The 23025-nt window shown below is 45.6% G+C and overlaps 1 protein-coding gene across 4 annotated transcripts in view; it reads left to right on the top strand.

Moving 5' to 3' along the window:
- NAT8L (N-acetyltransferase 8 like) overlaps positions 1-23025 on the top strand; it is a 50986-nt gene that overhangs the window by 14886 nt on the left and 13075 nt on the right. Inside the window, exons 2-5 of one of the 4 annotated variants that reach the window (XR_014511384.1) lie at positions 150-314; positions 21137-21324; positions 21576-21628; positions 22251-22383. Coding sequence is in view for 2 of the 4 variants with exons in the window: in XM_083440943.1 (XP_083297069.1) it covers positions 150-314; positions 21137-21324; positions 21576-21628; positions 22251-22302 (458 nt within the window). In the remaining 2 variants the exon portion in view is untranslated. Of the gene's footprint in view, positions 1-149; positions 315-21136; positions 21325-21575; positions 21629-22250; positions 22665-23025 lie in introns of those variants that run through there. The other 3 variants (XR_014511385.1, XM_083440943.1, XM_083440942.1) reach the window with 3 other exon arrangements.

The following is a 23025-nucleotide window of genomic DNA, read 5'->3' as shown; positions in this document are numbered from 1 at the left end:
AAAAGGCCTGTTCTATAAGCAAAATGAAATACATTGTGCAAAGAATGTTTGCTGTCTGATATCTGTGACTTTTGGGTTTGTGTTCCAAAATCAACACTGAATTCTCTTTTCTGACAGGTATCGTTTATTTCTCTTCCTTATCTCCATAGTAATGTGCTTTGTTGTGACCAAGTCCTTGCTGCTGACCTGCTGTTTGCCCTTCTTTCTAATGGGTATGAGGTACTACTTCAGTAGAAAAGTTATCCTCAGCTATCTGGAGTGCGCACTGAATACGGACATGTCTGATATTGAGCAATATTACATGAAATCGCCAGGTGAGTAATATGTCCATGGAAGGATCAGTAACTGAGCATCTTTCATTGTGTCGTCATGACGGAGGGTTCTTTTAATTGCTAAGAATACGGCAATTTCTTCTAAAGAAGAAAAGTGTTTATATTTAAGCAGGATTCCAAAAATCAGTGGAAACGTCTCATCTGTTTTTTATTTGTACTTGGGTTCAAATGGAAGTTTGAAACCTCCTTGGTTTGTATTGTTGGAAAATATACACGGTTCTTCTTTTATGGAACTTGAGTTTCTCTCTCCTTTCAAGTGATTTGTATGTCTTTCATAACAGTAGCGCACAAAGTCTTAAAGAAACTCTCAGGACACAGATCTGTGCAAGAGCCACTCTGCGTTAGGCCTGGAAATTCCAGTAGTTAGTTCTTTTGTACATTATCTGTGTTCGGGTCAGCTCCTGCACGTCTAAAAGGCATGTGAGCGAGACACAGGGACAGTGGCGTAGCGTGGGTTGTCAGCACCCGGGGCAAGGCAAGTAATTTGCGTCCCCCCCGCTGCACTGTCCCTCCCCCAGATAGTCCCTCGCTCTCTCTCTGCACCTCACGCCTGGCACCCTCCCCTCCACAGTGGGCGGCGACCCGACGGCTCGGATCGGATTCGCACAGCCAGCACTGTAGTGAGAGAGAGTGAGTGAGCCAGGTAGGGGCAGAGAGCTGCGAGTGCGAGCGCCCCCCCCCCCCCGATGTTGCGCCCGGTGCGGCCGGCCCCCCCTGCACCCCCCACGCTACGCCACTGCACAGGGAATATTTATCCATCTGTGGCGCTATTCTTTGGAAATTCCTCAACTGTAATTGGGACAGATTTGTGCAACGAGTGTTCAGCTCTCATTCATTGTGGGGATAAAGGACTCCTTTGAGAAACTTGCTAGAGTAAGAACAGCTGAGCGCTTGGTTTTAAAAACATTGCTCCTCTTTTGAGAGTGCCGAATTATTTTAAAAACTCTCTGCTATCTATTCATTCCTATATCTACCAATATATACCCGCTTGTATTCAGTAAGCATACTGAGCCTCTCAGGTAATTCTCGTAACACATTTATGTGCAGAGCTATACATTGGAACGGGGTTGCTATCAGCTCAAAGTCAAGTAATTTTGCTCAACCATGTTATGGATCAGGAATAAAAAAACACTTAAATCTGTTTAATTAGTGACCAGCTATCAAAGCATGTTCAGTTTTTCACCCTGGAAACAGCACGGACACTATCATGCGCGGAATCTGGGGGCATATGAGTTTCTTTCACCACTAGTGAATGTTTTCAGCATTTAACTGTCGTGAACACTGATGACTGTGAATTGCTTTGCTCCCACCGAATAGGAAAGAGATTTTGCTCTAGGGAAGGACTGCAGTACGAATGGTCTGGCAGATTATTTATTTCCCTAGACTACAAGGAAGGAGTGTGAATTTCTGTGGCGGGCTTTGGGTTTGATAACCATGGTTGGTAGGAAGTTAGCGTTACATCACCAGCGATGCAGCTTTTGCTTGGTCTACAGGAGTGGGATGTGGGAGAATAGTATTGTTAAGCTGTATTGTATTTAAGATATTTGAAAAAAATTTAATAAACATTACTGGGGGAGGGGGAGAGGTGTGGGATGTCAGTGTAAATTCTAAACTGGAGGCAGTTTTGTCACTTGTATGTATTGTAGGTGTGTGTGTGTGTGTGTGTGTATAAACAAACATATACATACATATATATGTAGGTATGTATATTTTTTTTAATAAATGCTTGCTGTTCCTGGAAGTGTGACTTTAACAATGCTTAGGATATAAGCTCGCTTTATTTTGGTAGAAAGGAAAGCTTGGGTTTTGTTGGCTGCTATTTTCACTTTTGGAGGATATTTTTAATTTGCTATACTTAATGTGTGAAGATTCTTATAACATTGATTAGACGAATTCCCTGGAAAACAAATTTTATACTTCTGCTTTATCAGTACTGTATTCCGCCCCGCCCACCCCCAACTTGAACTTGAATAAGGCAAAATATCTTCTAGCACAATGGACCAAATATACTAATGATCAGAACCCAATAACAATAACCTAAAAACTGCCTCTGACCAGAATATTTGTTCTACATTACAGTTGCGGGTTGTTAATTACTAATTACTTAGGGTCATTATTTATTCCAAAATATAGGAATGCATTTGCATGAAGTTGCTGTAATGTTCTTCCTCAACTATTTTGGAAGGAATGTGTAAGATTTCGGGACGACTTTTTAATGTCATTCCATGCGAAATCCTGTTTGCCAAAGTTCTAGGGAAGAGTTAGAAACTAGACTGCATTTGTTACTGTTGTGTAATTTTTGTAGAGAAAAAAACAAAGCGGATTTCTTTGCCCCTTGATTGCTTCCATCCCAGAATGGTCTTTAGAGTAGCATACAGCCTTCCGGGTCATGAAAGTAACTGCTTAACTGAATGAGTTTTCAAAGTTTGTGTCTCAGGGTTGCATGATTCATAAAGCAACTTTTAGGGAATCCTTAAGAGTTTTTGATTTTAATTTTTACCTGCATTTTTTGACAGAGAAAAACGTGCTGCTTGCTCTTATACTTCCTTGCAATTTTTGGGTTCCTTTACCCCTTATTGTATGGAGTCCCGTGGGAGACAAGGCGGTGCATAAAAAACAAATAATAAAATCAATTTCTATTTTTTTTACTTGAAGGTATGTGGAGTATCAGTAAACTTGATCTGACAATTACTCATTAGCAAAATAAAGATACCCATATTAAGCCATAACCTATTGCATCTGGTTGTTCCACCTTTAATCTGAGTCAGAAGACCTGGCTTTGACGGCTGGCTCCACCAAACATGATCCAAAGCAAATCTTCATGATCTGCCACACGCTTCCAACATTACAATCCACTTACGTATACAAAGCATTCTAGAATCATAGAATCATAGAGTTGGAAGAGACCACAAGGGCCATCGAGTCCAACCCCCTGCCAAGCAGGAAACACCATCAGAGCACTCCTGACATATGGTTGCCAAGCCTCTGCTTAAAGACCTCCAAAGAAGGAGACTCCACCACACTCCTTGGCAGCAAATTCCACTGTCGAACAGCTCTTACTGTCAGGAAGTTCTTCCTAATGTTTAGGTGGAATCTTCTTTCTTGTAGTTTGGATCCATTGCTCCGTGTCCGCTTCTCTGGAGCAGCAGAAAACAACCTTTCTCCCTCCTCTATGTGACATCCTTTTATATATTTGAACATGGCTATCATATCACCCCTTAACCTCCTCTTCTCCAGGCTAAACATGCCCAGCTCCCTTAGCCGTTCCTCATAAGGCATCGTTTCCAGGCCTTTGACCATTTTGGTTGCCCTCCTCTGGACACGTTTCAGTTTGTCAGTGTCCTTCTTGAACTGTGGTGCCCAGAACTGGACACAGTACTCCAGGTGAGGTCTGACCTCTGTTCATCCTTGGGGGCTGGACACAAGGACATGGCGCCCCAGCAGCCTTGCCGGACTCCCTGCAACTTCTTTCCTTTTAACTTTTTACTATAGAGTTGTTGTTGTGATAGCTTCAGGCAGCCCCACCCCCACCCAGATGATTCTGGGGGAAGGAAAGCTGGCAAGGGTGAAAGTTGTGCCTCGTGCCAACTGTAGCTCTGCAGTGAAAAGCTGAAAGAAAGCGGAACGTCACCCTCTGCCTTGAAGCGGCGGGGCCTCCACTCTTCCAGAAGTGGAAGCAGAGGAGGGTTGGGGAATGTTTTTCAGCTCGGGGTTTGATTTCCGCAGGGCAAGGCAGGCCAGGCGATGTGTTGCAGCACCATGGACAGCTCCTACGTGAGGCACTTGCCCCAGCAGAGGCTAGAGGTGGACTGAGGCCTTTGGAGCCTCTGCCTCCGGTCCACCTATCCGTGGCTCTGTCTGCTGGGATGCGGCCCTCTTGGGCTTGCCGATCAGAAGGTCAGTGGTTCGAATCCCCGCGACGGGGTGAGCTCCCATTGCTCTGTCCCAGCTTCTGCCAACCTAGCACTTCGAAAGCATGCCAGTGCAAGTAGATAAATAGGTACCGCTGTGGCAGGAAGGTAAACGGCGTTTCCGTGCGCTGCTCTGGTTTGCCAGAAGCGGCTTAGACATGCTGGCCACATGACCCGGAAGCTGTACGCCGGTTCCCTTGGCCAATAAAGCGAGATGAGCGCCGCAACCCCAGAGTCGTCCGCAACTGGACCTAATGGTCAGGGGTCCCTTTACCTTTACCTTAACAGAAACATACTTTTTTTGTTTTCTATTTTGTGCCTCCATGGAAGGAATGTTGAATATCAAGTCTTTTGTGCTTGCAGTCTCTCACATGTTCCCCTTTCAGTCTGAAAGCAAAATATATTGTAGAAATGCACATGTCAATAGAGGACCAGTGTTCTTGTGTTCAGTGCAAAGTTGTTAAAGCAGTTGAATTGCGGTTCTCCTAAAAGAAACAAAAAATGTTACTTCTATTAAAGGGAGTAAGGCTGTTTTGGATTATGTCGATTTGAGGGGGGGTTTTGCAGGCAATAGTCAGGATCATGGTACTGGGAAGTGAACTTGCAGCATATTAAAATGCGTTTTATAATTGATTTGACAGTGATTTCTTTTGACAAGTGCGTGAGCCTGTTTCCTGAACATAGCAAATTCCAAAAAAGGTTGTGGTTTTGAAAACAGTACTGCATTCCTGACTATATATATATATATATATATATATGGCATATAGTGAGATAATATGTGGATTTTCTTTAAAGATAGCCACCTCTAAAATGGCTTGTTCTTTTTAAAAACCATTTGCATATTTGCTCTCTGTGAGCACTTTCTCAAATTACACATATATGTATAGTTATCTGCAACTGCCATCTGCAACTGCTTTCAATGTATAATTCTGCTGAGCTATTTCCTTAATGTATCTGGAATATTATTCTCTCTCCCCCCCGGTTCCAAGCCATGTTGCAACAAAACTGAGTTGATCGTTTGCACTGTATATACTGCAAGCAATCCAATTTGCTTCAGGCTTGAACTTACTGTTACTGTGGTTTTATAGGTGAGTCATTAGGGGCCTTGGGCTGTGAGAGTGAGGCCAATAAGATTACACTGCAAGATCAGGTTTTTCAGAAATCTAACAGTCTGCAGTTTTCTACTGATAATGTAAAAGGAGAAGAAGAAGTAGTAACTCGTGACCAGATACTATCCTGTCTTGCTTTCTCGTACTTTCTTCCCATCTCAATGCAAAAGCCACTGAGGTTTGCTTAATTCACTCTTTTCATGTCTCAGCTGATTCCCAAGTATTTGTATTTATTATACAGTGGTACCTTGGTTCTCAAACTTAATCCTTTCTGGAAGTCCGTTCCAAAACCGAGGCGTGCTTTCCCATAGAAAGTAATTCAAAATGGATTAATTCGTTCCAGACAAAATAAATAGCAAAAACAGACGGACCTCATCGTAACACTCAAAACGGAAGTGTGGCACTCAAATCGGAAGCGTAACACTCAAAATGGAGTACGTTCAGCTTCCAAAAAAAGTTCACAAACCAGAACACTTACTTCCGGGTTTGCAGTGTTTGGGTCCAAGTTGTTTGAGTACCAAGGCATTTGAGAACCAAAGTCCCACTGTTTTTTTAAAAAAACAACCCATTTTTAAATCTTTTGCTTTAGAATTGTACATATTTGTGAAGCATGTATTAAATCACAGTTGCCAACTTTTCACCTAAAGTCAGTTGCCATATTTACATCTGTCGTGCTCCTGTGCTGCTTCCAGGTTTCCTATAGGCACCCGGCTAGACAGTGTGAGAACAGGATGAGGGACATTGATGGAGCTTTGGTCTTGATCCAGGAGGATCTTCTTAAATTCTTATTGCTGCTCTCCCATCTTCATCAGCCCCAGTTGTCTTCTGCGCCCTTAAATGAGTGACCAATTCCAATTCAAAATCCTTTATTAGGCATAGCACACCGCAAATTAACATACAAACATCATATATAGACTGTATAAAATACGGGCTCAGTGAACACAATTTATCCCAGTCCTAATCTTAACTCCAAAAAATAAATCAATGTACATTGATAGTATAATACAACACAACAACAACACCTACCATTAAAAACCACTAAGTCTCTTTATCATGGGCCATTCTTTCTTCATGGACAGCATTTAAAAATTCAGCCACTATTAAAGTGACTCGATCATCGCGGTCCGCCAGCAGGTTCTGAACAGTTGGTTGTGTAAAAATCTGCCTATTAAATTTTAGGGCCTCAAATAATTGTCCTCTGGCATAACTGCCAAAATCACAGGAAAAAAATATATGCTCCAGAGTATCGGGTTCCTGCTTTCCGCATCTGCAGAGACGCTCTGATTCTGGGATAGCTAAGTATCTTCCTCTCAACGAGTGACCATCTCTGCTCTTTATGCCTGGAACCAGGGTGGATAAAAATCAATGATCGTTTTTAAAAGATAAAAAAATGGATTAAAAAAATATATCTAAATTGGATTTTTAAAATAAAATGCTTTTAGAGGAAAAATCTCTCCAAAGATAGTTTTCTGATTAAGTTTCATTATAGTCCAAAGGCTATTCATCAGGAAATAAAGATTTATTTTAAGTTTTTCATGTGTGCTAAAACTCAGTCTAAGCTGAGTGGTGACACCCCTTTCCTCCGCCCCTGCCCACACCAGTGATCGGATTTCCTCACTGAGAATCCCAGAGGAGCCTGTGCACCATGCCCAGACTTTGGTTGGATCCAACATCTGCTACAAAGGGATCCCCACAAGCTCTCCTACAACTAATCCAGAATGCGGCAGCTAGACTGGTGACTGGGAGCGGCCGCCGAGACCATATAACACCGGTCTTGAAAGACCTGCATTGGCTCCCAGTACGTTTCTGAGCACAATTCAAAGTGTTGGTGCTGACCTTTAAAGCCCTAAATGGCCTCGGCCCAGTATACCTGAAGGAGCGTCTCCACCCCCATCGTTCTGCCCGGACACTGAGGTCCAGCTCCGAGGGCCTTCTGGCGGTTCCCTCACTGCGAGAAGTGAGGTTACAGAGAACCAGGCAGAGGGCCTTCTCAGTAGTGGCACCTGCCCTGTGGAACGCCCTCCCACCAGATGTCAAAGAGAAAAACAACTACCAGACTTTTAGAAGACATCTGATGGCAGCCCTGTTTAGGGAAGCTTTTAATGTTTAATAGGTTATTGCATTTTAATATCCTGTTGGAAGCTGCCCAGAGTGGCTGGGGAAACCCAGCCAGATGGGCGGGGTATAAATAATAAATTATTATTATTATTATTATTATTATTATTATTATTATTATTATTATTATTTATTACTCCTTCAAGAAAATACTGCTCCTTTCCACGTGGTTTCTTGGGTCCGGTTTATTTTTTATTTCCGCTAACCTGTGAACACAACTCAGCGCTTTCAGGACCTTGCCCAACCCTCACTGTTCCGAGACGTGAATATTTTTTGTTCCGCATACAGTGGTACCTCGGGTTACATACGCTTCAGGTTACATATGTTTCAGGTTACAGACACTGCTAACCCAGAAATATTACCTCGGGTTAAGAACTTTGCTTCAGGATGAGAACAGAAATTGTGCTCTGGCGGTGCAGCAGCAGTGGGAGGCCCCATTAGCTAAAGTGGTGCTTCAGGTTAAGAACAGTTTCAGGTTAAGAACGGACCTCCGGAACAAATTAAGTACTTAACCTGAGGTACCGCTGTACTATACAACTGGCAGAAACACGAAGCATTTCACCCCCCGGTCTCTTTAGCCTGAAAATGTCTCCGGTGCCGCTCACAAAGATCAGTAACAAAGCCAGACAGTCAAACTGTGGGGATCCCTCCGAGCAAGAAATTTAAAATCGTATCCAAACACTTACATCAGGGAGGTGGGAGAGGAGAGTTAGGCTGCTATAGTTAGGCTGGTTGGAGGAGGTGAGAACGTGTGGGAGCAGAGGGGAGGGTTGGTGGCTGGATAGAAGCGGAGAAAATGAGAGGAGGAGGGTGGAAAGGGGGGAACGAAGAAAAGACGAGATGGAGAGAACAAGGAAGTGGATGGAGCTAAAGGGAGGGAATAGGAAAGGCCTCTGGAGAATAGAGGGGCAGTCAGGGGAGAAATTTCCTCTCCAAGTCTGCTACAGGACCTGGGCAGGTAAACGGTAATAGTGATCATTATAATCACCATCATCCTTAATAGAGCTTTGATAAATGCATCAATGGGTAAGGGTAAAGGGACCCCTGACCATTAGGTCCAGTCGTGGCCGACTCTGGGGTTGCGGCACTCATCTCGCTTTATTGGCCGAGGGAGCCGGCGTACAGCTTCCGGGTCATGTGGCCAGCATGACTAAGCCGCTTCTGGCGAACCAGAGCAGCGCACAGAAACACCATTTACCTTCCCGCCGGAGTGGTACCTATTTATCTACTTGCACTTGTGCTTTGGAACTGCTAGTTTGGCAGGAGCAGGGACCGAACAACGGGAGCTCACCCCATCGCAGGGATTCAAACCGTCGACCTTCTGATCGGCAAGACCTAGGCTCTGTGGTTTAACCCACAGCGCCACCCGCGTCCCATCAATGTGTACATATGGATAAACAATGCCAACACTTGCGGGGGGGGGGGGGAGTTCGGTCAGACATTTTCTTGCCCATTACAGTGTAACTCACAAAGACAAGCAAGGCACAGCCATGTAATTTTGAAACTCCCCAACTAATCTGTTCCCTAGCTGAGTTGTGTGAAGAATATGTAAAAAGAGGGCACGGCACACATTGTCTTGGACCCGGCCCTGTTTACCTACGCAGGCAATCTTTTGTTGTTGTCACGTTAAATAACTGCGTGCTCACAGTTTGCCATCTAAGCAGAGTAAAACCAGGTCTAAACAGAACAGGGGGTGTTATTCCCCATTCATAAGCAGCCCTTTCACGTTCAGATTTAATATACCAGACTTAGAATTCTTCAGAATCCTAAATCCATTTTGGCATGTTTTGTAAAAAATTATGTAATGGAGGAAATTTAGTAACTCTTCTTTGAAAGTTACAGCGCTGTGCCCAAGCTTTATTCTGCAGACCTGAAAACTAGAGTTTTGCTAAATGTAGGTCTCACATTAGGCACTTTTTGTTTTCTTGTTCAGTATAGAATCATGGATTTATGAATGCGTGCATTTAGAGAACGGCAGCCTACTTCCGCTTAATTGTGAATTGGGTGCATTATTTGACCCCTGACTATTAGGTCCAGTCATGGCCGACTCTGGGGTTGCGGCGCTCATCTCGCTTTATTGGCTGAGGGAGCCGGCGTACAGCTTCCGGGTCATGTGGCCAGCATGACTAAGCCACTTCTGGAGAACCAGAGCAGTGCACGGAAACGCCATTTACCTTCCCGCCGGAGCAGTACCTATTTATCTACTTGCACTGGCCTGCTTTCGATCTGCTAGGTTGGCAGGAACTGGGACCGAGCAACGGGAGCTCATCCCATTGCGGGGATTTGAACTGCCGACCTTCTGATCGGGAAGTCTTGGCTCTGTGGTTTAACCCACAGCGCCACCCGCGTCCCTTATGTAAGAACTTACTTTGGATTATATCCAGCTTGTCTCTTCTAGAGCTACCCCCAGATTGTTGCACCCAGCAAATTGTGGTTTGAGCAACAAAACCTATTGCTTCTTCTAAAAAAATGGTGCCCCTTGTTATAATAGGGTCATGTCACCTGCATGAAGGGGAAAGCTCCTGAACGATGACATTTATGTTAGAGAATGGTTTGATTCGCATTGCATTTTAAGCCAAACTGTGATTACCAGGACCAATCAAACATGTCCCTTGCAAGAGCTGCCTGTCTGTCTTCAACCCCTTGTCCTAATTTACCTAAAAGGAAGTCATGTGCTGTATATATTTTTGGGGGAACATCAAGAAGTCTTCTTGGGCAGTAGTCTTGGAGGAACATCTCAATTGCCTTTATTAAAGATGGGAACTAAAATACAAACTGTCCAGCCAGCTGGCAATATCCAAGTTGAATTTACTGTAATAAACGGAAGTGGCTCATTGGAGCCCACCAGGCTGGGACAGTATGGAATAAAAAGCAACCAACCACCAAGCAATGACTTGTCTCTCCCTGGTGATTTGCCCAAGGGCAAATCTCTTTAAAAGGCATTTTCCTTCTGTTAACAGTGGTCAAATACCTGCTCCACCTCAAAACCTGCTCGTGGTGTAGTGGTTAAGAGCGGTAGACTTGTAATCTGGTGAACTGGGTTCGATTCCCCGCTCCTCCACATGCAGCTGCTGGGTGACCACGGGCTAGTCACACTTCTCTGAAGTCTCTCAGCCCCACTCACCTCACAGAGTGTTTGTTGTGGGGGAGGAAGGGAAAGGAGAATGTTAACCGCTTTGAGACTGCTTCGCGTAGTGATAAAGTAGGATATCAAATCCAAACTTTTCTTCTATTCATTACACAATGGATCTGAAAGATCAGGCTTGTCGATTGTACATGGATAAAAGGTTCTTTGCTTCCACAGTTACCATATTTTTCGCTCCATAAGACACACTTTTTTCCTCCTAAAAAGTAAGGGGAAATGTCTGTACCTCTTATGGAGTGGATGCGTGGTCCCTGGAGCCGAATTGCCCAGGGGCGAAAAGCAGATCATGCCTTTTTTTTTAGAAAGAGGGAAAGGGGTGTTGAAACAGAGCAGCTGATTGGCAAGCGATCGGGAGGGATAAGGGACTCTAGATATAAAGGAGGCTGCCTGGGAGGGGGGAGGTAAAAGCACATGGATCCTCAGGATTTTTGCACTGGGTCACCCCAAATTCACCATCAGATCACATAGCATGTCCATGGCTATGGCCTGCATCAAAAAAGCACACATCCACTGTTTCGTGGGGCCGCAATGGCACGGATCCACATGGATTCTCAGGATTTTTGCATTGGGCTACCCCAAACTCGCCGTCAAATCACATATCATGTCTGTGGCCACAGCATGAACCACAAAAATCATACAGCCACTGTTTCGTTCAGAATATATTTTTTTCTTGTTTTCCTCCTCTAAAAACTAGGTGCGTCTTATGGCTTGAAAAACACGGTATCTCTCAACATTAAGGGGTCTTCAGGGACTGTACAACCCTGGGGGTGGGCTCACACTCAGGGGGGAGGGGCAGCAGCTTCACACAACATTGGTGTGATGCAAATGTCTCATCTGAAATGTGCAAATGTTTTCAACCCAGACCGTTGCGTAGTTGCGACCTGACTGATGGCGGAGACTTGCCATATCAGCTCTGTTCATTGTGCAGCAGATGGGCGCACCCCGTAGACATCCTCCTTTTCCAGCTTGACATAAATTTAACATGGCTGGTACGTCCCATTTCTCACTGGGAGCTGTAAAAAGACACCCCCAAGCAGCATTCATGTTGACTGCCTTTGAAAAAACGGAAAGGTCAAAGCAGTTTGAAAAAGCGCCGCAGGAGCGTCTCAGCATTGTGAGAGGAACTTTGGCCTTGCGACAAATGAGTTGTTTGCTATGTTGCATCATTCTCATCTCTTAACACCTGGTTAAGGAGCCGTAGGAATTACCTGTGCAAAGCAGGAAAGAAACAGCGTCTATCTTTTGAGGCAGATGATTTTAGTGTCCATTGCTGATGTTGTGCAAAGCAGCGAAGTGCTATAAGCTCACTGGCTGAGCGCATGCATGAATGAAGGAAACCTCTCTGGAGCTTCACCTGAGTGAGCTAACAAATTCTGAGAAAAGTGCTGTGCAGTCCTTTTCTGTTTTCGCCATTATTTGTATACTATCCTATACTCCGCCCGCCGCCCCCCCAAGCCTCCAAAGGAAAGCAGAGCAATACTTTGGCACCAGCTTGGCTGTACAAGTTACTGGAAAGAGGCGCCATCCAACCATTTTGGAGCGTCTCCACTCCCATCGTCCAGCCCGGACACTGAGGTCCAGCGCCAAGGGTCTTGTGGTGGCTCCCTCCCTGCGAGAAGCGAGGTTACAGGGAACCAGGCAGAGGGCCTTCTTGGTGGTGGCGCCCACCCTGTGGAACCCTTCAGATGTCAAGGAAATAAACAGCTCTCTGACTTTTAGAAGACATCTGAAGGCAGCCCTGTTTGGGGAAGTTTTTAATGTTTGATGTTTTATTCTGTTTAATATCCTGTTGGGAGCCACCCAGAGTGGCTGGGGGAACTGAGCCAGATGGATGGGAAAGAAAGAAAGAAAGAGAAAGAAAGATATCATTATTGGGGCCTTCACTAGGGATTTTTGTAGGGTTTACTCATTATTCCTTCACATAGATCAGGCATAGCCAAACTTGGCCCTCCAGCTGTTTTGGGACTACAATTCCCATCATCCCTAGCTAACAGGACCAGTGGTCAGGGATGATGGGAATTGTAGTCCCCAAACAGCTGGAGGGCCATAGATGTCATAGATGGACAACCTTCCCAGGTTGACGAGCCCCACCTGCTCCTCATTTCCCTCTGCAGCATCCTCCTTGATCATTGGACCCATTTTTGGTCCCACTGACCACAATGGTTTCATATAGATGTTAAAATAGCATAGGAGACAGAATGGAGCCCAAAGCTATGGAGCCAAGCATCAGTCTCCTAAAATTACAGTCTGGTGATGACCCTGCAGGTAGGAGCAGTGGCTCCAACTCCCTGAATCACTCCAGAAGAAAACTATGGTAAAGGAAGTCAAATGCCACTATTTCGGGCTCCTGTCACCGTATTTTTCGCTCTATAAGACGCACCAGACCATAAGATGCACCTAGTTTTTGGAGGAGGAAAACAAGAAAAAAAATATTCTGAATCTCAGAAACCAGAACAACAAGAGGGATTGCTGCACAGCGAAAGCAGCGATCCCTCTTGCTGTTCTGGCTTCTGGGATAGCTGCGCAGCCTGCATTCGCTCCATAAGACGCACACACATTTTCCCTTACTTTTTAGGAGGGAAAAAGTGAGTCTTATAAAGCAAAAAATACGGTATGTATGCTTTGCTTTCTTTTCAAAATGCAAACACAGCGGCTGCCTGCGGCATCACTCGGAACAACCTGCGCAGGGACTTGGGTGGGTGAAATTAAAAATGGGAACGGAAGGCTGCCAAGGTTTGAATTCCTCAGCAGGACTGTCATCGTAGTAGTTCCGAATGACTCAAGCGAGTGAACCAAGCTGCGTGTGTGTAGCCAACAACAACAATAATAGCAGAAGGGGGAGAGAAACGAAGGGCTGAGTCAACAAGACAATCATGTCTGGGGGGGGGGGGGATTCCTTCTCGCTCATATTTTGTTGCAAAGGCCTAGAAAATGAGCAAACTTAAGCCCACGCCTTTTGGTGTTGGTGGCAAGGAGTCTGAGGTAGAATTCGTTTACGACGCTCCATATGGGGAATGATCCATTTTCATGTGCATAAATTGAAATAGATTTCTCTGGCGATAACGGGGAGGTGACAACTCTGTGTGCTGATGATTTCCAGCCCAGCTTCTCAGTTTGAGGCAGTAAAATGTAGTGAGAGACAGTGTGGTGTAGTGGTTAGAGCAGTGCTCTAGGACCTGGGAAAGAGACCAGGCTTCTAATCGCCCACTCAGCCATGAAGCCCCTTGGGTGACCTTCGGCTAGGCGCTCACTCTCAGCCTTAACTTGTGGGATTGTTGAGAATAAAATAGGGAGTAGTATGTATAGCTCTTTGGGGGAACGGTGGGATATAAATTCAATTAAAAAATAAACGTGCTGGATCAGTACTTGGGATCAGCTGACTGCTACTACAGTGTGATGTTCAATCTGTTCTAAATGGGGTTGCCCTCTGTCATAGCCCCATTCGGGACCACTTCTCCTGGTATGCCCTGCGGAGGACCTTAAGGTCCACAGATGACAACATTTTGGAGGTCCCAAGTCGCAAGGTGCTTAGATTGGTCTCAACTAGGGCCAGGGCCTTTTCAGTACTGGCCCCGGCTTCGTGGAATGCTCTGTCACAAGAGACTAGGGCCCTGCGGGACTTGACATCTTTCCATAGGGCCTGCAAGACATAGCTATCCCGTCTGGCCTTTGGTTTGGACTCAGTCTGACCCTTATGTTTCCCTCCCTTATGGTTTTGATCTATGGGCTACTATTAAAATGAGGCTGCATTTTAAATTATATTTTAACCTGTATTTTAAATTGGTTCCCCCCAATTATGTTTTTATTGTAATTTTACTGGTGTTAGCTGCCCTGAGCCCAGGGAGGTAAAAGGTGAAGGTAAAGGGACCCCTGACCATTAGGTCCAGTCATGGCTGACTCTGGGGTTGCGGCGCTCATCTCGCTTTATTGGCCGAGGGAGCCGGCGTACAGCTTCCGGGTCATGTGGCCAGCATGACTAAGCCACTTCTGGCGAACCAGAGCAGTGCATGGAAACGACGTTTACCTTCCCGCCAGAGCGATACCTATTTATCTACTTGCACTTTGAGGTGCTTTTGAACTGCTAGGTTGGCAGGAGCAGGGACCGAACAACGGGAGCTCACCCTGTCGCAGGGATTCGAACCGCCGACCTTCTGATCATCAAGTCCTAGGCTCTGTGGTTTAACCCACAGCGCCGCCCGCGTCCCTGAGCCCAGGGAGGGTGGGGTAAAATAAAAAAATATTATTATTATTATTATTATTCGAGTCCCGTTGCTGAGTGAGCAGGTGTTGGGAGTCTCTGAGGTACACTCGCCTGAAAGCAGACTCCGCACTCAAAGTCAGACAGTCCAGAGCTCAGGGAACCCAGATGATCTCAGAGCCCAAGGGTCCAGGATGGAGAGCAAGAAGCAGTCAGCTAGAGCCATGGACCACAATCGTTGTTTCCAGCATCCGACTGCTGCTGAGGGCTCTCTTTAAGAAGGCCGGAGCCAATTCCTTCCCATCAGTGCCTTCTCTGTATCCTTGAAGGCTGATCAGCGGCAGGTGGAGTCCCCTCACCTCCTTCCCCCTTCAGGCAGCTGTTCAGCAGGTGAAGCTGACTCCTGGCTGACAACACAGTGATCTGTGGGCCTGACAAGATGTCTCGGGAAGTGTGCTGTCTCCCCGGGGCTAAGATCCAAGATGTAACTGATCGACTGCAAGGAATCATAAAACCCACTGACAAATACCCCTTCCTCTTGGTTCATGTGGGAACCAATGACACTGCAAGCAATAGCCTCCAGAAGATCAAAAGAGACTACGAGGCTCTGGGCAGGAAATTGAAGCAATTAAATGCACAAATCGTCATCTCATCTGTCCTCCCAGTTGAACGACGTGGCCCAGGGAGAGAGAGGAAAATAGTGGAAGTAAACAGCTGGCTTCGCAAATGGTGTAAACAGGAACGGTTTGGATTCTTAGATCACGGACTGCAGTTTCTTGAGGATGGACTTCTGGCAAGCGATGGGCTGCACCTCACAACGGTTGGGAGGAATGTTTTTGCCAAAAAACTAAGAAACCTCATCAGGAGGGCTTTAAACTGACTAATGTGGGGGAGGGAGACAGTGCTCCTGAAGGTAGGAGTCTATTAATTGATGAAGATGATCATCCAAATGTCATAGACCAAATGGAGCAAACAGCAAGCAGACCTAGTGGTGGGAGGAAAAAATCCTTAAATAAGAGACACGGGGGAATGACTAATGGACTTCAATGTCTGTACACTAATGCACAAAGCATGGGAAATAAACAAGATGAGCTTGAGCTCTTGGTACAGCAAACTAAATATGACATAATAGGCATCACTGAAACCTGGTGGGATAAGTCCCACGATTGGAATGTAAAAATGGAGGGATACAATCTATTTCAGAGAAACAGACCAGACAAGAAAGGAGGAGGAGTGGCGTTATATGTCAGGGATGTGTATACCTGTGAAGAGATCCAAGATTTAGAACCTCAAAGCCAAAGTGAGAGCATTTGGGTCAAAATTAAGGGAGAGAAGAATAATAGTGACCTCATTGTGGGAGTTTACTATAGATCCCCAAGCCAAACGGAGGACATAGATGATGCCTTCCTGGAACAGATGGCCAAGCATGCAAAAGGAAGGGAGATAGTAGTAATGGGGGACTTCAATTACCCAGATATTTGTTGGATGTCAAACTCAGCCAAGAGCATAAGGTCAAACAGATTCCTCACTGGCCTTGCAGACAACTTCATTGTCCAGAAAGTGGGAGAAGCAACAAGAGGAACAGCCATTTTAGATCTGGTCCTAACCAATGTCGATGACCTGGTTAATGGGGTAGAAGTGGAAGGATCATTAGGCGCAAGTGATCATGCTCTTCTGAAGTTTACTATACAACGGAAAGGAGCAGCCAAGCATACTAGGACTCAATTTCTTGACTTTAAGAAAGCCGACTTCATAAAACTTAGGGAAGTGCTGGGTGAGATCCCATGGACAGTAATACTAAAAGGAAAGGGAGTTCATGATGGCTGGGAGTTTGTTAAGAGGGAGATAGTAAAAGCACAACTTCAGGCAATACCAATGAGACGGAAACATGGACGGTGCCTAAAGAAGCCAGGGTGGCTATCTAAAGAACTTTTAACTGAGTTAAGATTAAAAAAGGATGTGTACAAAAAATGGAAAAGGGGGGAAACCACCAAAGAGGAATTCAAACAAATAGCCAGCACGTGTAGACACAAAGTCAGAAAAGCTAAAGCACAGAATGAACTCAGGCTTGCTAGAGAGGTTAAAAGCAACAAAAAAGGCTTCTATGGGTATGTTCGTAGCAAAAGGAAGAACAAAGAAACAGTGGGGTCACTCAGAGGAGAAGATGGTGAAATGCATACAGGGGACACAGAAAGGGCTGAACTCCTCAATGCCTTCTTTGTCTCAGTCTTCTCCGATAAAGAAAACAATGCCCGACCTGAAGAATTTGGAGGAAATGATTCAGCAGAGGAAACACAGCCCAGAATAACTAAGGAGATAGTACAAGAATACTTGGCTAGTTTAGATGTATTCAAGTCTCCAGGGCCAGATGAACTGCATCCAAGAGTATTAAAAGAACTGGCAGATGTGATCTCAGAACCACTGGCAGTCATCTTTGAGAATTCCTGGAGAACAGGCGAAGTCCCAGCAGACTGGAGGAGGGCAAATGTTGTCCCTATTTTCAAAAAGGGGAAAAGAGAGGACCCAAATAATTACCGCCCAGTCAGTCTAACATCAATACCAGGGAAGATTCTGGAGCAGATCATTAAGCAAACAATCTGTGAGCACCTAGAAAGGAATGCTGTGATCACCAATAGTCAGCATGGATTTCTGAAAAATAAGTCATGTCAGACTAACCTGATCTCATTTTTTGACAGAATTACAAGCCTGGTAGATGAAGGGAACGCAGTGGATGTAGTCTACCTTGATTTCAGCAAGGCATTTGACAAGGTGCCCCATGATATTCTTGTAAAGAAGCTGGTAAAATGCGGTCTTGACTATGCTACCACTCAGTGGATTTGTAACTGGCTGACTGACCGGACCCAAAGGGTGCTCATCAATGGTTCCTCTTCATCCTGGAGAAGAGTGACTAGTGGGGTGCCACAGGGTTCTGTCTTGGGCCCGGTCTTATTCAACATCTTTATCAACGACTTGGATGATGGACTCAAGGGCATCCTGATCAAATTTGCAGATGACACCAAACTGGGAGGGGTGGCTAACACCCCAGAAGACAGGATCACACTTCAAAACGACCTTGACAGATTAGAGAACTGGGCCAAAACAAACAAGATGAATTTTAACAGGGAGAAATGTAAAGTATTGCACTTGGGCAAAAAAAATGAGAGGCACAAATACAAGATGGGTGACACCTGGCTTGAGAGCAGTACATGTGAAAAGGATCTAGGAGTCTTGGTTGACCACAAACTTAACATGAGCCAACAGTGTGACGCGGCAGCTAAAAAAGCCAATGCAATTCTGGGCTGCATCAATAGGAGTATAGCATCTAGATCAAGGGAAGTTATAGTGCCACTGTATTCTGCTCTGGTCAGACCTCACCTGGAGTACTGTGTCCAGTTCTGGGCACCACAGTTCAAGAAGGACACTGACAAACTAGAACGTGTACAGAGGAGGGCAACCAAAATGGTCAAAGGCCTGGAAACAATGCCTTATGAGGATCGGCTAAGGGAGCTGGGCATGTTTAGCCTGGAGAAGAGGAGGTTAAGGGGTGATATGATAGCCATGTTCAAATATATAAAAGGATGTCACATAGAGGAGGGAGAAAGGTTGTTTTCTGCTGCTCCAGAGAAGCGGACACGGAGCAATGGATCCAAACTACAAGAAAGAAGATTCCACCTAAACATTAGGAAGAACTTCCTGACAGTAAGAGCTGTTCGACAGTGGAATTTGCTGCCAAGGAGTGTGGTGGAGTCTCCTTCTTTGGAGGTCTTTAAGCAGAGGCTTGACAACCATATGTCAGGAGTGCTCTGATGGTGTTTCCTGCTTGGCAGGGGGTTGGACTCGATGACCCTTGTGGTCTCTTCCAACTCTATGATTCTATGATTCTATGATTCTATGATTCTAACACCTGCTGGTGGATAATCTCTAGACGGGACATGGGGCCACCTTTGAACACCTTATTGGGCACTTTGGTTACTATAAAAAACAGCTGTTAGGTTACTCAACAAGGCCGGATTCAGAAGCATAGCTGTCAACCGCCCCTTATTTGGCGGGAAAGTCCCTTATCCCAGCGCCGTGTCCCGCTGCTGTCCCTTATTGATGATGTCCCTTAAATTTCCCATGTTTCAAAGGAAGCAGCGCCTCTCCCTCCCTCCCTGCCAGCCAGGGAGGAGGGAGGCTCCAACTGTGTTGCTTGGCTGCGTTGCTCACCCAATAAGGAGTCTAAGAACGACTGGGGGGTGGAGCTTGCATGCCTAGTGCTGATCAAATAGGCCGGGTTGCCTGGGGACTCGCCTTTGCTCAGCGCTTCCCAGCGGAGAGGGGACGGTGGTTTTCCTTGCTGCATCCCCTTTGCTGGGTTGCTGCGCTGTGGGAACCACCGCTTGAGGCTTCGTTTGGCTGCTGGCTGGGCTTTCTGCCTTTGGCCTGGAGGGGCTCAGAAGTCAAACATACCCGTGGCTGGAAAATCCCTTATTTTGGCTACTGATCCCTTATTTTCGAGGCTGTTGGTCCCTTATTTTCAAATCTGTAAGTTGACAGCTATGTTCAGAAGGCATTTGACTCCTCCTGATGTTGAACTCTGTCCCGAAATGCAGACCGTATTGTAGTAAAAACAGAGCCATCACGTGACGAAAGGAGGGCCCTGGCTATCTCCCCTCCCTCAAGCAAACACAGAGGAGGTCCTCCAACGTGGAACGGTGCTTGGGGTCAGGTTCATATGGGGCAATTGGACTAGGGCGTCTCGTTGACCCTCAAGCATAATGTATAATTCACACAGACTTTTATCTGCATCTTCCTCAGACGTAGGAGAGGCAAGAACGGGTGGTTTGTAGACAAATATATTATGTGCCTGGAGGACACATCTGGAAATCTTAGAAATTGTCACAGGCACTGCAGAGAAGAAAAGCTGGCAATGCTAACTATATATGCCACTTCAGACAATGGAGACCCAAGATTTAACAAATGTTTGAAACTCATAACTGCCAGGACTATTACAGTGGTACCGCAGGTTACATACGCTTCAGGTTACATACGCTTCAGGTTACAGACTCTACTAACCCAGAAATAGTGCTTCAGGTTAAGAACTTTGCTTCAGGATGAGAACAGAAATTGTGTTCCGGCAGCGCGGCGGCAGCAGCAGGAGGCCCCATTAGCTAAAGTGGTGCTTCAGGTTAAGAACAGTTTCAGGTTAAGTACAGACCTCCGGAACGAATTAAGTACTTAACCCGAAGTACCACTGTACACCCGGACTGCAGTTTGCATTGCAAAATTAAATGAAAGGTGTAAAAGAGCTTAATCATACAGTAATTGTCAGCTTTGTCTTAGATAATGTTTGGCTGCTGGTCCTATTCCCTTCTCTTAGTCTTAGTCTCTCTCTCTCTCTCTTTCAATGTACCTACACTAAGAGACCACCAGGCACAAGCAATCTGGCCTTAAAATTTGCCGACGGTGCTACACTGAGGCCTATTGAAGAACAAACCACCCCACCCCCCCGAGTGTTGGTGAAAGATGCGACTTTGTGTGCCTGTGTACAGTGCATCAGAGTTAAAATTGCCTCCAGTGACTCACTCGAGAATTGGGGCCAGCTACACACAAATGGATTGCAGGCAGCTTTGTGTCTTGTTTTCTTAAGTAATTATAGGGGTGATAGAGATTGAGGCTCACTCTGAAGGCAGTGCCTAGAATGGGGAGGCCTTCTCCTCACCCTCCCACTGAGATCAGAAAGGAGACCACATACACGCCAAACATGACTAGGAGTTTAGCGAAAAATGCTCCCTCAGTTCCTTTATTTTCAGGGAAAGCATGGCTTGATAAGGACGTTTGGGTCAGTTTCAGGCTATACCATCAAATCATTTGGGACATCTGAGATGCATGGAGGCATCTTGGTGAGAGTTTGATGCTTATTCCAATCTGACGATGTGGGAAATGGGATTACAGTGGTACCTCGGGTTACATACGCTTCAGGTTACATACGCTTCAGGTTACAGACTCCGCTAACCCAGAAATAGTGCTTCAGGTTAAGAACTTTGCTTCAGGATAAGAACAGAAATCGTGCTCCGGCGGCGGCAGGAGGCCCCATTAGCTAAAGTGGTGCTTCAGGTTAAGAACAGTTTCAGGTTAAGTCTGGTTCTCCGGAACGAATTAAGTACTTAACCCGAGGTACCACTGTACTTTCTACCAGGTACCCATCTTAGAATCCTGTTGGTTCCATTGTTGGGCCTGAACCGTATTTCACACATAACATGTCTCAACGGTGTACGTTTGCTTCCTAGACACTGTGCATTAATTGCATCAGAGTGGTTGTGTAGAGAGGCCTTCTTTGTTTGCAGAAGTCATTAGCACTGACGGAGGAGAAAACACCCCCCAGACAGCAGCTATGGTGATGGCTTCCACTCACCGTGGACCTTTCACTAGCCATGACCTCCTAGACCCTTCAGAACATGTGGGGTTTCCAGGATGCTGGGCCAAGTATGAAGCTCTCTGCTGCAGACCACAGGCATCCATCAGCTTCCAACTGGTAAGTACAATGGTTATTGTGCAGTCAGCATGCTAATGGGTTGGGCAGCCTGAAAGTCCATAACTAGTGTGAGATTTTGTTGGGGTTAAGTGGACGTAGGCTGTGTTTTTCATGGGTTACAGTGGACGTGTTTGATGGTTGGAGGCAGGAGGAGATGAGCCGGGGGGAGGAGTAGATTCCTGAAAGAATAAGGGGAAAGTAGAGGTTGATTCTCGAAGCTGGTGCATATTATTTCTTTTCTATCTTTTCAGGTGGAGAAAAAGAGTAGCCACAGCACCTTCCAATGTTGGCTTCTAGAGCCAAGGTAGGTCTCTGCAAATGAATGGTGTGGGAAGGGAGTCAGGCCACATAACTTGGCTGTTCTTTGGGTTGGACATTTGGACTGGCAGCAGGAAGCAGTTGGAGAATGAAAGACCACGGATAGGCTAGTACAGGGTTTTACCAAACTTGGGTCTCTAGCTGTTTTTGGACTACAGTTCCCATCATCCCTGACCACTGGTCCTGTTTAGCAGGCATAGGCAAACTCGGCCCTCCAGATATTTTGGGACAACAGTTCCCATCATCCCTAACCACTTGGTCCTGTTAGCTAGGGATCTTGGGAGTTGTAATCCCAAACCATCTGGAGGGCCAAATTTGCCTATGCCTGCTGTTTAGCTAGGGATGATGGGAGTTGTAGTCCAACAGCAGCTGGAAACCCAAGTTTGGGAAGCTCTGGGCTAGTGCTTACAACTACGCACCTCTCTTTCTGTTACGCTTCTCCTTTGCTAATGCTTGCGCTGTCATGTCAGACCTGGACAGCCATGTCCTCTTAACTCTTGGCGACATCCACTGCGTGTCTGCTTGCAAGCAAGCTTGGGGGGAGGGGTTAGTACAAAATGCGTTCAGGGCAAAGCAACTGATTCCAGATCTCCTCTCCTGTGTTGCAGGAGCAGCCAGAACGGCAACAGCAGAACCAGCACCGTACCACAAGTTACGTGAAGTCTGCTTTGTGGACAAAGAGCACTCTGTGGCTGCAACCAGACCCTCACGTCTCAAGCGCAAGATGTTAAGAGCAATGAAGTAGCAAAGTTTGCTGATATTTAATAAATTGTTGGGGGGGGTTGTGTGTGTGAGGAGGCAGCTATCCCTCTTCCCCTCGTCCTTGGACTATGGTGGGAGGGAGTTGACCAGACCTGTTCCAGGGCTGGCATTGTTTCAGGCACTGGTTGGGCATCTGTCAGAAAACATGGAAGCTTAGGATGCTATAGTGCCATGCCCTCCCTGCTGCCAACACCACCTGCAACACACCTGCCGCCATCTCAGGCAGAACACAGAATACGTCTCATGGGCGTCCTGACCAGCACACCTTTTTTTTTAAAAAAAAAATATTTATTAAAGTTTAATAGTTACAGAAAAAAACAAAGAAAAAAACAACAATAACAAATTTAACAAACAATACATCAAAAATAAAAAAGAAACAGAAAAAAACAATACATCAAAACAACAAGAAAAACAAAACAAATTTAAAAACACATCTAATATTTCCATATCTTCACCTTTCATTTACTAGTTTCATCGACCTCCTCACACCTCCCTTTTTTGTATTCTAGTTCAATTAGCTATTTCAGCAAATCCTTCCCATCTTTCTCAATTTTTTGTTCTAAAATTTATCTTAACACAATCTAACTTTAAATTTTCCACTTTAACCCCTTAACAATCAGT

Source organism: Podarcis tiliguerta (assembly GCF_965153285.1).
Source record: "Podarcis tiliguerta genome assembly, chromosome: 5".
NCBI lineage: Eukaryota > Metazoa > Chordata > Lepidosauria > Squamata > Lacertidae > Podarcis > Podarcis tiliguerta.
This window is presented reverse-complemented; position numbering and strand designations above follow the sequence as displayed.